Source organism: Callithrix jacchus, chromosome 22, assembly GCF_049354715.1.
Source record: "Callithrix jacchus isolate 240 chromosome 22, calJac240_pri, whole genome shotgun sequence".
Classification (NCBI taxonomy): domain Eukaryota; kingdom Metazoa; phylum Chordata; class Mammalia; order Primates; family Cebidae; genus Callithrix; species Callithrix jacchus.
Genome location: NC_133523.1, coordinates 4,923,019 through 4,935,133, shown reverse-complemented (window position 1 = coordinate 4,935,133; position 12,115 = coordinate 4,923,019). Strand labels below are relative to the sequence as shown.

Below are 12,115 nucleotides of genomic sequence, written 5' to 3'. Positions count from 1 at the left end.
CCAGGGAGCTCCCTCTGGGACAGAGAAAGCCGAGTGTGTCTACCCATGCTGACTACGTTCTCATGGAACCCACTTCTGTGGAGGGGGAAGCTGAGGCTCAAAGAGGGCACTGCCTGTTTCCATACATGGCTGGAAGACAAAGCCAGCAGAGCCCAACTCAGCAATGAGCCTGATTTCCTCTTACCTTTACTGATGCCCCAGGTGTTCTTTGCCCACATGTCCTCTGGCCTTACCCAGCTTGAGCCTAGGATGGGTCCTGAGCAGGGTCCTAGCCTTGCCTTCAGGGAGTCTCCAGACACAAATGGATAGATAGTGGCAGTCCTGTGAATTCAGGCCCGGGTGGAGGAGGTCTTTTAGCTATCTATTTAACTGATGGCTGCTGTCCATAGTGGTTCCATCTGTGGTTCTGAATCAGGCTAATTCTCCCATCGAGGGGACATTCGTTAACTGTCATGATGGGGAGGGGAGGTGCTACTGGCACCATGATGTATCCTCAACATCCAACCAGGTCATCTCACTGTCAGGCACGTGCTTGACCTAAGTGCCAGAAAACTGAGTAGATGGATAAGAGTGAGTGAGAATTCTTGATTCAGTCACACACATTAAATACCTGTCTCTCTCCCTAATCTGGACACAAGCACACAACAGGGGCCCAAACAGACAAATCGTTCTGCCCTTGTGGGGCATAACAGTCTAGTAGAGAAGACACAGACCCCAACTATGAAGTGTCAAAGGTGCATATCAAAGGAGAATGTAAATCAGTCGAAACACGTTGTCAGGGACCTGGAATAGGGTACCGGGGGTATTGGGGGAACAGCATTTCAGGTAAGACAGGGCAGGATTGTGCCTAGTGTGTTAGAGGAACAGTGGGGAGGGCAAGGAAGCGACAGGGCGGCTTGTGCAGGACCCTGTGGGAGGCAGGAGCCATGGAGGGCTGTGGGCAGAGAGAGGTGCCCTCTGGCTGCTGCAGGGAGGACTGGGGGGCTTGGGTGGGAGTCAAGATCTGGGACAAAGAGAGTGGTGATGGGTCTGGACCAGATTGGCCTCCATGGAGAAGAGGAGCAGGTGCATTGGGATAGACTTTGAAGGCAGAGCCAACGGTCCTGGGTGAGATGTTGGATGTGGGAGGGGAGAGGAGTGAAGGGTGACTCCCAGGTTCTCGCCAGAGTGCCCGGAAGGATGGAGTCACCTTCAGCTGAGACGGGGGAGCAGGTTTGGGGAGAAGGCCAGATGCAGTTGGCCATGTTGGGTGTGAGGCATCCACAAGAGTATTCGCTCGGAAACATCCAGGGGCAGCTGGACCCCAAGTCAGGCATTAGAGACGTGGCGACGGGGAGGTGCAGACGTGGGCATTGTCTTTGAGTTGGAGTTTCACTGCTGTGGCCCAGGCTGGAGTGCAGTGACACGACATTGCCTCACGCCCAGCTAATTTTGTATTTTTAGTAGAGATAGGGTTTCTCCACGTTGGTCAGGCTGGTCTCGAACTCCCAACCTCAGATGATCTGCCTGCCTCAGCCTCCCAAAGTGCTGGGATTACAGGCATGAGCCACCGTGGGACTTGGACATTTTCAGCACTTGGGTGGCAGGGCGAGCGGGAGTGATAGGTGACATGCTTGTGGTCCCCAGAATGGCTCCAGTGAGAAGCGCGAGGTCCGCCAGTTCCAGTTTACGGCATGGCCAGACCATGGCGTGCCCGAGTACCCGACGCCCTTCCTGGCTTTCCTGCGGAGAGTCAAGACCTGCAACCCGCCAGACGCTGGCCCCATCGTGGTCCACTGCAGGTATGTATGTCCACCGGGCTCTGCTCCGACCGCTGTCCCCGGTCCCCGCAGCCCAGCGGCCCCTGAACGCCATGTGGGTGTCCCCGCAGTGCCGGTGTGGGCCGCACAGGCTGCTTCATTGTCATCGACGCCATGCTGGAGCGGATCAAGCCAGAGAAGACGGTCGATGTCTACGGCCACGTGACGCTCATGCGGTCCCAGCGTAACTACATGGTGCAGACGGAGGACCAGTACAGCTTCATCCACGAGGCCCTGCTGGAGGCCGTGGGCTGCGGGAACACAGAAGTGCCGGCGCGCAGCCTCTATGCCTATATCCAGAAGTTGGCCCAGGTGGAGCCTGGCGAGCATGTCACCGGCATGGAACTCGAGTTCAAGGTGCTGGGCGGGGTGGGGCTGGGGCTGCCGTGGGCGGGGCAGAGGGTGGGGTGGAGGCTGCTGTGGGCGGGGCAGAGGGTGGGGCGAAGGCTGCTGTGGGCGGGGCAGAGGGTGGGGCGGAGGCTGCTGTGGGCGGGGCAGAGGGTGGGGCGGAGGCTGCTGTGGGCGGGGAAGAGGGTGGGGCGAAGGCTGCTGTGGGCAGGGCAGAGGAGGCTGGGGCGGAGGCTGCTGTGGGCGGGGCAGAGGGTGGGGTGGAGGCTGCTGTGGGCGGGGAAGAGGGTGGGGCGGAGGCTGCTGTGGGCGGGGCGGAGGCTGCTATGGGCGGGGCGGAGGATGCCGTGGGCGGGGCAGGGAAGAAGCCCAAAGAGGCAAAAATCAGGCTGGCTTCGAGCAATGGGGACTACAAGGTGGTGGGGGGGTGCCCCTACCTACCTATCCATCATTGGTGCTCTGGCTGAAAGCATAGCCTCCCTCATCCTAAGGCTAGCCCCTGGCCGCCTCCTCCTCCTCCTCCTCCCCACAGCGGCTGGCCAACTCCAAGGCCCACACATCACGCTTCATCAGTGCCAATCTGCCTTGTAACAAGTTCAAGAACCGCCTGGTGAACATCATGCCCTATGAGAGCACACGGGTCTGTCTACAGCCCATCCGGGGTGTGGAGGGCTCTGATTACATCAACGCCAGCTTCATTGATGGCTACAGGTACGTGCCATGACTTTTCTGCCTCGGGGCCCCAGAAGGACCCCCATTTCTGCTCTCCAGAGGCCTCCAGTCTTGTGGGAGACAGAGCTGGAGAGAGATTGCCAGCCCCGAGCTGTTTAACTACACGTCTTTAGATGTGTATTTTACTCATGGTTGCTGTCTGTGAATCTCGGTGTGTTTAACTGATGACTGCTGTCCATAACATGATTCCATCTGTTCTTTTTTATCAGTGGTTCTCATTTGTAGTAATTCTGACACCCAGGGGATATTTGGCTCTGGGGATATTTCTCACTGTCACAATGACTACTACTGGCACTGGGTGGGGACCAGGCATGCTGCTCAGCATCCTCCAGTACACAGGACAGCGTGCCCCAGAGAACAATCCAGGGCCAAATGTCACTAGCACGGAGACTGAGAAATCCTGGCGGGCGGGGGGAGGGTGTTCCAGGCAGAGGGTGCCACACGTGCACAGCCCCAGGGCTGAGAGAGAGCACAGCCCATGCAAGCGACCGAAAGTAGCACAGTGGCGGGAGGAAATCAGGAGAGGTTAGTGGACAGTCCCACAGCTTTGTCAAGGAATTCGAATTCGTCGTGAGACTGGTGGTTTCCCCACCTGCAAAATGGGCTCACCGGCCCGGGGGCAATGGGCTCACCGGCCGGGGGGCTGGTGCACCTGGCAGCCATTCCTGCAGGCAGCGGGGTGGCAGGTGCAGCCGTTGCAGAGTCCTGGCTTGGTCCTGACCCTCTTGGGCAGCATCCGGCGAGTCCCACGCTGGGTCTCCAAGGCAGCCCCGAGCTCACACCCGCCACGCCTGCAGGCAACAGAAGGCCTACATCGCGACCCAGGGGCCGCTGGCGGAGACCACGGAAGATTTCTGGCGCATGCTGTGGGAGAACAATTCAACGATCGTGGTGATGCTCACCAAGCTACGGGAGATGGGCCGGGTGAGCCAGGGGCCGTGGCGGGGAAGGGCGAGGGCCCGGCCGCGGCTCCCACAGCACTGACCATGGCTGCCATCTCCCCTGCAGGAGAAGTGTCACCAGTACTGGCCGGCTGAGCGCTCTGCCCGTTACCAGTACTTCGTGGTTGATCCGATGGCAGAATACAACATGCCCCAGTATATTCTTCGAGAGTTCAAGGTCACGGACGCCCGGGTGAGTGTGGGGACAGACGGGCGGGAGGTGCTGGAACCAGACTTCGTACACCAGGCTGTTTGTTGCCTTAGTGATCTGGAGAGGGCTGCCCTGGCTGCTGATGGATATGAAGGCTGGGGTTAGGAAGGAGCGTTAGAATCGGGAGCAAGGCCCGCTGACCAGTTGGCCACGTGCTCCTGCCGCCACACGGGAGGAAGAGAGGGTCTTGTCCCCGTGCTAACCCGGTGGGAGCTACACTCTCTAGGGAGCATCCCCAAAGGGTGACATTCAAGGAAATGCATGGGGCTTTCCCTGGAGACAGCCACCTGTGGAGGATGAGACCCAAGGGCGGAAAGGCGGGCGGAGAGTTGAAGGATGGAGAGTGACGGGTGGGAGGTGGGAGACAAACCGAGTCAGATGGTGGGGATTGGCACCGCTGGGTGAGATGAGAACGGATGGGGTTGGCCAGTAAAGGCTCAGTGAAGGATGGCACCGTCAGAGGGAGAAAGGGAGGTATCAGGTGGCAGCAGCTGAAAACGCATAGTGGAAGGTGGCCCTGTTGGGTGCCAGAGGATCAGAGTAAGTGGTGGAAGATCAGGGATGGCAGAGGATGGGGAACGCCAGCCGAGATGACGCCGGAGGATGGCGAAGTCGTCGGGCACAGTGGTGCCAGTAGTGCAGGCTGGTGCCCTCGGAGGGGTGGGGCCTGGAATTGGAGAGGAGGACACATGTGTGACAGGATGGAGAGTGCCCGTGGGATGTGGTAGTTGGGGTCAGTGGAGGGTGAGGCTTTACCAGGGTGGATGGATGAAGATGGAATTGGAGAAGGGCAGAGGTTTGGCCGGCAGGGGATGGAGAACATCCCTGGGAGATACTGTAAGGGCCGGGAACAGGCAGGAGTCAGTGCTGTGAATCAGTGGGTGGTACAAGATTGAGAAAGGAGATCTGGAGAACGCAGACCGGCAGGGGAGGGCAGAGGACAGCAGCGTCGGATGCACCATTGGACGGTGGAGGATGTGGTGGGGACAAGGCCGATGGTGGGGAATGGGGATGTCGGCGGAAGATGGTACACTTGGGTGGCGGAGAGCGATTAACTGTTAGTGACAGACGCTGGGAAATGGCACCACTGACTTGTGAAGGATGGAAGATGGCAGAGAATGATGTGATTGGATGGCACCAATGGGTGGTGGGAAAAGAGACTGAAAGGAGGGCGAGTAGGGAGGAAGACGACTGTCAGTGGAGGATGCCATCACTGAATGCTGAAGGACGAGGCCCCAGGCGGGGAGTGTGTAGATGATGGAACTGTCAAATGGTAAAGGTGACGAGTTACCAGTGGTGGAGGGTGGAAAGTGGCACCATCGGAGGGCACGGGATGAGTAATGGCATTCCGTTATAGAAGAGTGTTGGATAATTTTGGGTGGTGAAAAATGATGGTGTCGGATTGAACTCTTGTGTGAGAGGAGATGAGTGAGCAGCGGTGGGTGGTAGAAATGGCACTGTTACTGGACAGTGGAGGACGGGGGATGAAGGCCCTGTCGGGCTGTGGGCAGTGCTGGAGTTGAGCGGTGCTGTAGAGCTGTGACATGCTGCTGAGTGGGAAATGACAGGTTCACCGTGGAGGGTAGGAGGTGGGAAGGGCAGAGCTGGGTGTGCTGCGGGATGGTGAAGGGTGGAGGATGCTGGTGCTGGACTGGACGTGGTTGTGGGATTGGAGATGTGGGGAGAGGAACAGCTGGGTGGCAGGGAGTGGTGACAGTGAGCCTGGAGCGTCTGTGGAAAGCAGTGCAGTTGGACTGAGAAGGATGCTAAGCTGTCAGGGTGAAGGAGCGGCTGAGAGGGTGCAAAACAGGAGTGAGGGTGGGGTGCGGTGGTGCACGCCTATAGTCCCAGTTACATGGGGGCTGAGGCAGGAGAATCCCTTGAACCCAGGAGGCGGAGATTGCAGTGAGCCAAGATGGCACCATCGCACTTCAGCCTGGGCAACAAGAGCGAAACTCTGTCTCAAAAATAAAAGTGGGGGTGAGCGGCCAGACACGGTGGCTCACGCCTGTAATGCCAGCACTTTGGGAGTCCAAGGCGCACAGATCACGAGGTCAGGAGATCGAGACCATCCTGACCAACACAGTGAAACACCATCGATACTAAAAATACAAAAATTAGCTGGGCACGGTGGCAGGCACCTGTAACCCCAGCTACTCAGGAGGCTGAGGCAAGAGAATAGCTTGAATCTGGGAGGCAGAGGTGGCAGTGAGCCGAGATGGCACCACTGCACTCCAGCCTGGCAGCAGAGTGAGACTCCGTCTAATAAAAAAAGAAATGGGGGTGAGGATGAGGAGGTTGGAGAAAAACCCCCATGGCCACTGAAAGCAGGACCGGGCTCTCTGCACTCCAGGACGGCCAGTCGCGGACCGTCCGGCAGTTCCAGTTCACAGACTGGCCGGAACAGGGTGTGCCAAAGTCAGGGGAGGGCTTCATCGACTTCATCGGCCAAGTGCACAAGACCAAGGAGCAGTTCGGCCAGGACGGCCCCATCTCTGTCCACTGCAGGTGAGCGCCCTCCGGTGCCCGGAGGCCTGAGGTGCGGGGGACAGCCCTAAGCTTGGGCTGTTCCGAGTCCCCGGGGGAGTGGGATGGGCGGATCAGGGCTCCCCTGTGCCCACCCTGAACGGCTGTGCTTACTCCACTCCCACCAGCGCCGGCGTGGGCAGGACGGGCGTCTTCATCACGCTTAGCATCGTGCTGGAGCGGATGCGGTACGAAGGCGTGGTGGACATCTTTCAGACGGTGAAGATGCTGCGAACCCAGCGGCCGGCCATGGTGCAGACAGAGGTAACGACGGGACAGGGACAGGGACAGGAGGCAGCCCGGCCTCGCGCCCCTGCTGCCCTGAGCCTCAGCCGCTGCCTCTGTCAGATGGCTGCAGCCACCTGGGACTCTGGGTCACTGTGGGTGGAAGGTCCACAGACCCCTGCTGCGCCAAGGGGACAAGTGACCCTTTTAACGCAACAGTTGGCTAAAGGTCTGAGCCTGGAAGCGGCCCTTGGAGGGGACAGAGATGGGTTCGTGGCAGTCCCGGAGTCACGGCAAGTTGGTGGCTCAGCCTGGACCCTGCCTCGAACCACTCATCCTGTCCAGCCACTGTATAGATGGGGAAACTGAGGCCCAGACTCCTGGCTTCAAGGGGAACGTTCTAGTGGAGGGGGTTCTGAGCAGCAGCCACGTCTTAAAAGATGAATAGAGAGGGCCGGGCACGGCGGCTCACGCCTGTTATCCCAGCCCTTTGGGAGGCCGTGGCAGGCAGATCACCCGAGGTCAGGCGTTCAAGACCAGCCTGGCCAACATGGCGAAACCCCATCACTACTAAAAATATAAAAATTATCTGGGCATGGTGGTGGGCACCTGTAATCCCGGCTACTTGGGAGGCTGAGGCAGGAGAATCGCTTGAACCTGGGAGGCTGAGGTTGCAGTGAGTTACAGTCTCGCCACTGCACTCCAGTCTGGGTGACAGAGTGAGACTCCATCTCAAAGAAATAAAAATGCAAAGATGAATAGGGCCTCCAGGCAGACAGGAGACAGGGCATTCCAGGTGAAGAGCTGGCTGTGGCTGGCAGGAAGGTGTGGCATTGCCCGGTTCATTTGGGGAGGGCCCTGGCGGGGGGCAAAGAGACCTTCTGCAACAGACATGCACCGGGCTAAGGAGCTTGGCCTGCTCCTGAGGGCGCTAGGGAGCCCTGGGAGGCGTTAGAGCAGGGGAGGTGCTGACAGTTCCCCTCTGCTCCCCCAGGACGAGTACCAGTTCTGTTACCAGGCGGCACTGGAGTACCTCGGAAGCTTTGACCACTATGCAACCTAAAGCCATGGTCCCCCGGCCCGACACCACCGGTCCCGGATGGCCCAGATGCCTGTGCCCCTCCGGGGCGGACCCCCAGTGGGCAGGGCAGGAGGCGGTAGCAGCAGCAGCTGTGGCTCTGCACTGTTTCCAGGAGGGACGACGCAGCTCTTCCAGCCCCCTACCAGCCCCGGGCCCCCGCCTTCAAATACTTGGCACATTCCTCCTTTCCTTCCAATTCCAAAACCAGATTCCGGGGTGGGGGGTGGGGGGGTGGTGAGCAAACAGGAGTGCTCCCCAGAACCAGAGGAGGGTGGGGCGCAGACTATGGACTGACCCCTCATCTCCCACCCCCACTCCGCCCGTGGTGGTGAGGGGGGGACCCGGGAGGCTCCTCCGTGCCCTGCAGCCTGGGGACGCTGGGCTGGGACCAGAATCCAGCTCCCTTCTAGAACTCAGTGTAACTGTATCCCGTGACATTTCCTCTTTTTTTTTTTTTTAATAGTGTATTTTTTTTTTTCCTTTTTTAAAGAACCAACCAAACAAAAGACTTGCCAGTCAACGGCTTTCAAAGAGAACAACTTCGGCTTGTTCATGTTCTGTTCAAAGACGGTCTCTGTTTTCACTGTAGACGTCCTTGTGTGATGCTTACGTTCGCAGATGTGCGTGGCGGGCCCGTGTCTCGGCTTTATCCTCCCCACCATCAGAAAGCGTGCTTTGCTCACAGAAGAATGGGATGTCCCTTTTTCTTTTTGGCTCCCCCCACCCCCGCCTGTTTCATTTTTATAGATTAAATTTTCAGACATATCAAATACAGTTCTGAGGGTAGGGTCATGGGGGGACTCGGACCCAGCGGTGTTGGGATCGAACCCGCGGGGACTGAGATGACGGCGGCCCCCTGCCTCCCATAGCCTGAGCTGTCTCCCACCCGCTGGGAGACGGAGAGGATCCTACTTGTTTTGGGGACAGTGGCCGTATCCTGCGGCACATCAGGGACCCTTTCCCCCGGGATTGTGGGGCAGTTTGGGAGCAAAACCGGAAGGACAGGACCCCCTCCACCCACCCCCTGAGCAAGCGAGTTGTTCCTCTTTGTATAAGGGCAGATCTGCGGTTGTTTTCCACACAGTTTATTCCAGCAGAAGCAGCCGGGTGGTTTTCCCACCCCCGCGTATGTAGATAAATCGACTTTGTATTAAAGGAAGATCGTCCGACCCGGCTCATTGTGGAGTGTTTGTTGCGCCCCTGCCTGTCAAGTCTCACCCCTGGGGCAGGTGGGTGGGTGGGGGCCTGGAGAGCTCATCTCCCTTCATGGTGTCAAGTGTTGGAGGAGTTGGCCCAGAGAGGTGCTGTTGCCTGTTTAAGATCACACAGCAGTGAAGTGGCCAGGCCAAGATTTGAACCCAGAACCAAAGCCCTGGCCCTGTAGGGGCTGCCTTGTGTTCTTACTCTAATAAGTGACCGTGATTGAGAATTTACCATGGGCCAGTCACTCTGAGATAGAAGTTATCAGCCTCTTGACCAGGTGCAGTGGCTCACACCTGCAATCCCAGCACTTTAGGAGGCAGATGAATCACCTGAGGTCGGGAGTTCAAGACCAGCCCAGCCAACATAGTGAAACCCCGTCTGTACTGAAAACACAAGCATTAGCCACATGTGGCTGTAATCCCAGCTACGTGGGAGGCTCGGGCAGGAGAATCCCTTGAACCCCAGAGGCCGAAGTTGCAGCAAGCTGAGATCACAGCCTGGGCCAAAGACAGACTCCATGTAAAAAGAAAAAAAGTTGTCAGCCCCACTTACATATTAGGAAACTGAGGCTCAGGGAGGGGCACACAGTGAGTATGAGGTGGCGCTGGAATTCATATCCCACCCTGTCTCACCCGCAACCCTGAACAGAGCACTGTGTTGCCTTCTTGACGCGTCCTGCAGAGGAACTGAGTCCATGGAGGGAAGTAGCGGGTTGGGGACCCTCTTCTCCATCCTCTAGGCCACCCAGTGAGTGGACCCATGCACTGAGCCAGAGTCACATCCCTGGGGACAGAGGGTGAGCCGCTGTGTATCTGCACCCTTGCCCAAGTCACTCACTGTCCTGGCAGAGAAGCCACCCACAGGTGGACGAAAGATCTCCCTGGGATCAGAAGGGGTGATCTTAGTGAGACCAGGGACCCAGCTCAGGGAAGAGGACTACGTCTCTTAGAAACCAACAGATAAAGTAGTCAGAACAGTACAGATGTGAGCCACACCATTAATAAACGTAGCCAAATAGATTCAACAAACCCTATGATCCCCTCCGCCCCCAACAGTCTCAAACACACAGGGAAAATTTGTGAAAATTAACAGTACAGATCTTCGCAAATTCCAAGAAACAAATATTAGATAAGGTATCCTGATCTTGGCTCAGAAGAGGAATTAGCCTCCCCTGGAAAAGGGGAGAAATTTTAAAACACATTTTTTTGGAGGTGGAAGGGGGACATTCGTTCTGTCCCCCAGGCTGGAGTGCAGTGGTGTGATCTCAGCTCACTGTAACCTCCGCCTCCCGGGTTCAAGCGATTCTCCTGCCTCAGCCTCCTGAGTAGATCAGACTACAGGTACCCACCACCACACCCAGCAAATTTTTTATTGTTTGTTTGTTTTGGTTTTTGGTTTTTGGTGTTTTTGTTTTTTTTTTTTTGAGACGGAGTTTCGCTCTTGTTACCCAGGCTGGAGTGCAATGGCGCGACCTCGGCTCACCGCAACCTCTGCCTCCTGGGTTCAAGCAATTCTCCCGCCTCAGCCTCCCGAGTAGCTGGGATTACAGGCATCCACCACCACATCCGGCTAATTTTTTGTATTTTTAGTAGAGACGGGGTTTCTCCATGTTGGTCAGGCTAGTCTTGAACTCCCGATCTCAAGTGATCCACCTGCCTAAGCCTCCCAAAGTGCTGGGATTATAGGCGTGAGCCACCTCTACTAAAAATACAAAATTAGACAGGTGTGGTGGCACACGCCTATAATCCCAGCTACTCAGGAGGCTGAGGCAGGAGAATCACTTAAACCCAGGAGGCAGAGGTTGAAGTGAGCCAAGATTGCGCCATTGCACTCCAGCCTGGGCAATAAGAGAGAAACTCCATCAAAAAATATATATATATTTTCTTTTGAGGCTCAGCTGGGTGCAATGGCTGACGCCTGTAATCCGAGCACTTTGGGAGGCCAAGGGAGGCAGATCACCATAGGTCAGGAGTTTGAGACCAGCCTGGCCAATGTGGTAAAACCCTGTCTCTACTAAAAATACAAAAATTAGCTGGGCGTGGTGGCAGGCACCTGTAATCCCAGCTACTCGGGAGGCTGAGGCAGGAGAATCAGTTGAACCCAGGAGGTGGAGGTTGCAGACAGCCGAGATCGCGCCACTGTACTCCAGCCTGGGTGACAGAGCAAGACTCCATCTCAAAAAAAAAAAAAAAGTTGAGACTGAAAAAGAGGTCAGGTCTCATCCAAGATCAAAAAGATGGGAAGTGGTGGAGCCTGTACTCGGGGCCCAGGTCTGCCTGTCTCCTTCCGCCGCAGCAGTTGTGAGGTTAAGGCACCTCTGAGCACGGCCTAATTAAGGTTGACACTGGCCATACTCGGGCGCAGTGGCTCACGCCTGTAATCCCAGCACCTGAGGAGCCTGAGGCAGATCACTTGAGAGGTCAGGACTAGCCTGGCCAACATGGTGAAACCCTGCCTCTACGAAAAATACAAACATAGCCGGCGCAGTGGCTCACGCCTGTAATCCCAGCACTTTGGGAGGCTGAGGGGGGCAGATCATGAGGTCAGGGGTTCAAGACCAGCCTGACAAACATGGCGAAACCCATCTCTACTTAAAAATACAAACATTAGCCGCACATGGTGGCCCGCACCTGTAATCACAGCTACTTGGGAGGCTGAGGCAGGAGAATCACTTGAACCCAGGAGATGGAGGTTGTGGTGAGCAGAGAGCATGCCATTGCACTCCAGCCTGGGCACAGAGCGAGACGTCTCAAAAAAAAAAAATATATGAACAAGTTGGGCATGGTGGCTCACACCTGTAATCCCAACTACTCAGGAGGCTGAGACAGGAGAATCTCTTGGACCTGGGTGGAGGAGTTTGCAGTAAGCAGAGATTGCGCCACTGCACTCCAGCCTGGGCGACAGAGCAAAACTGTCTCAAAACAAAACAAAACAAACAAACATTGGCCACATACAGCAGCCCCAGGCTAGAAGAGAGAGCCTGGAGCAAACCCACATCCCCACCTCAACGACATGTCAGAGGCCAAAACCTCCTAGTTCTCTGAAAAGT

At 56.8% G+C, this 12,115-nt stretch overlaps 1 protein-coding gene across 1 annotated transcript in view; it reads left to right on the top strand.

Annotated features, from left to right (window-relative positions):
• The window catches only part of PTPRS (protein tyrosine phosphatase receptor type S), a 134,728-nt gene extending 125,696 nt beyond the window's left edge, over window positions 1-9,032 (top strand). The window contains exons 28-35 of the mRNA XM_035286282.3: window positions 1,627-1,781; window positions 1,871-2,156; window positions 2,680-2,858; window positions 3,677-3,803; window positions 3,888-4,013; window positions 6,385-6,539; window positions 6,686-6,821; window positions 7,777-9,032. Coding sequence (XP_035142173.1) covers window positions 1,627-1,781; window positions 1,871-2,156; window positions 2,680-2,858; window positions 3,677-3,803; window positions 3,888-4,013; window positions 6,385-6,539; window positions 6,686-6,821; window positions 7,777-7,845 — 1,233 coding nt within the window. The 3' untranslated portion in view covers window positions 7,846-9,032. The remainder of the gene's footprint in view (window positions 1-1,626; window positions 1,782-1,870; window positions 2,157-2,679; window positions 2,859-3,676; window positions 3,804-3,887; window positions 4,014-6,384; window positions 6,540-6,685; window positions 6,822-7,776) is intronic.
• The last annotated feature ends 3,083 nt before the right edge of the window (window positions 9,033-12,115 follow it).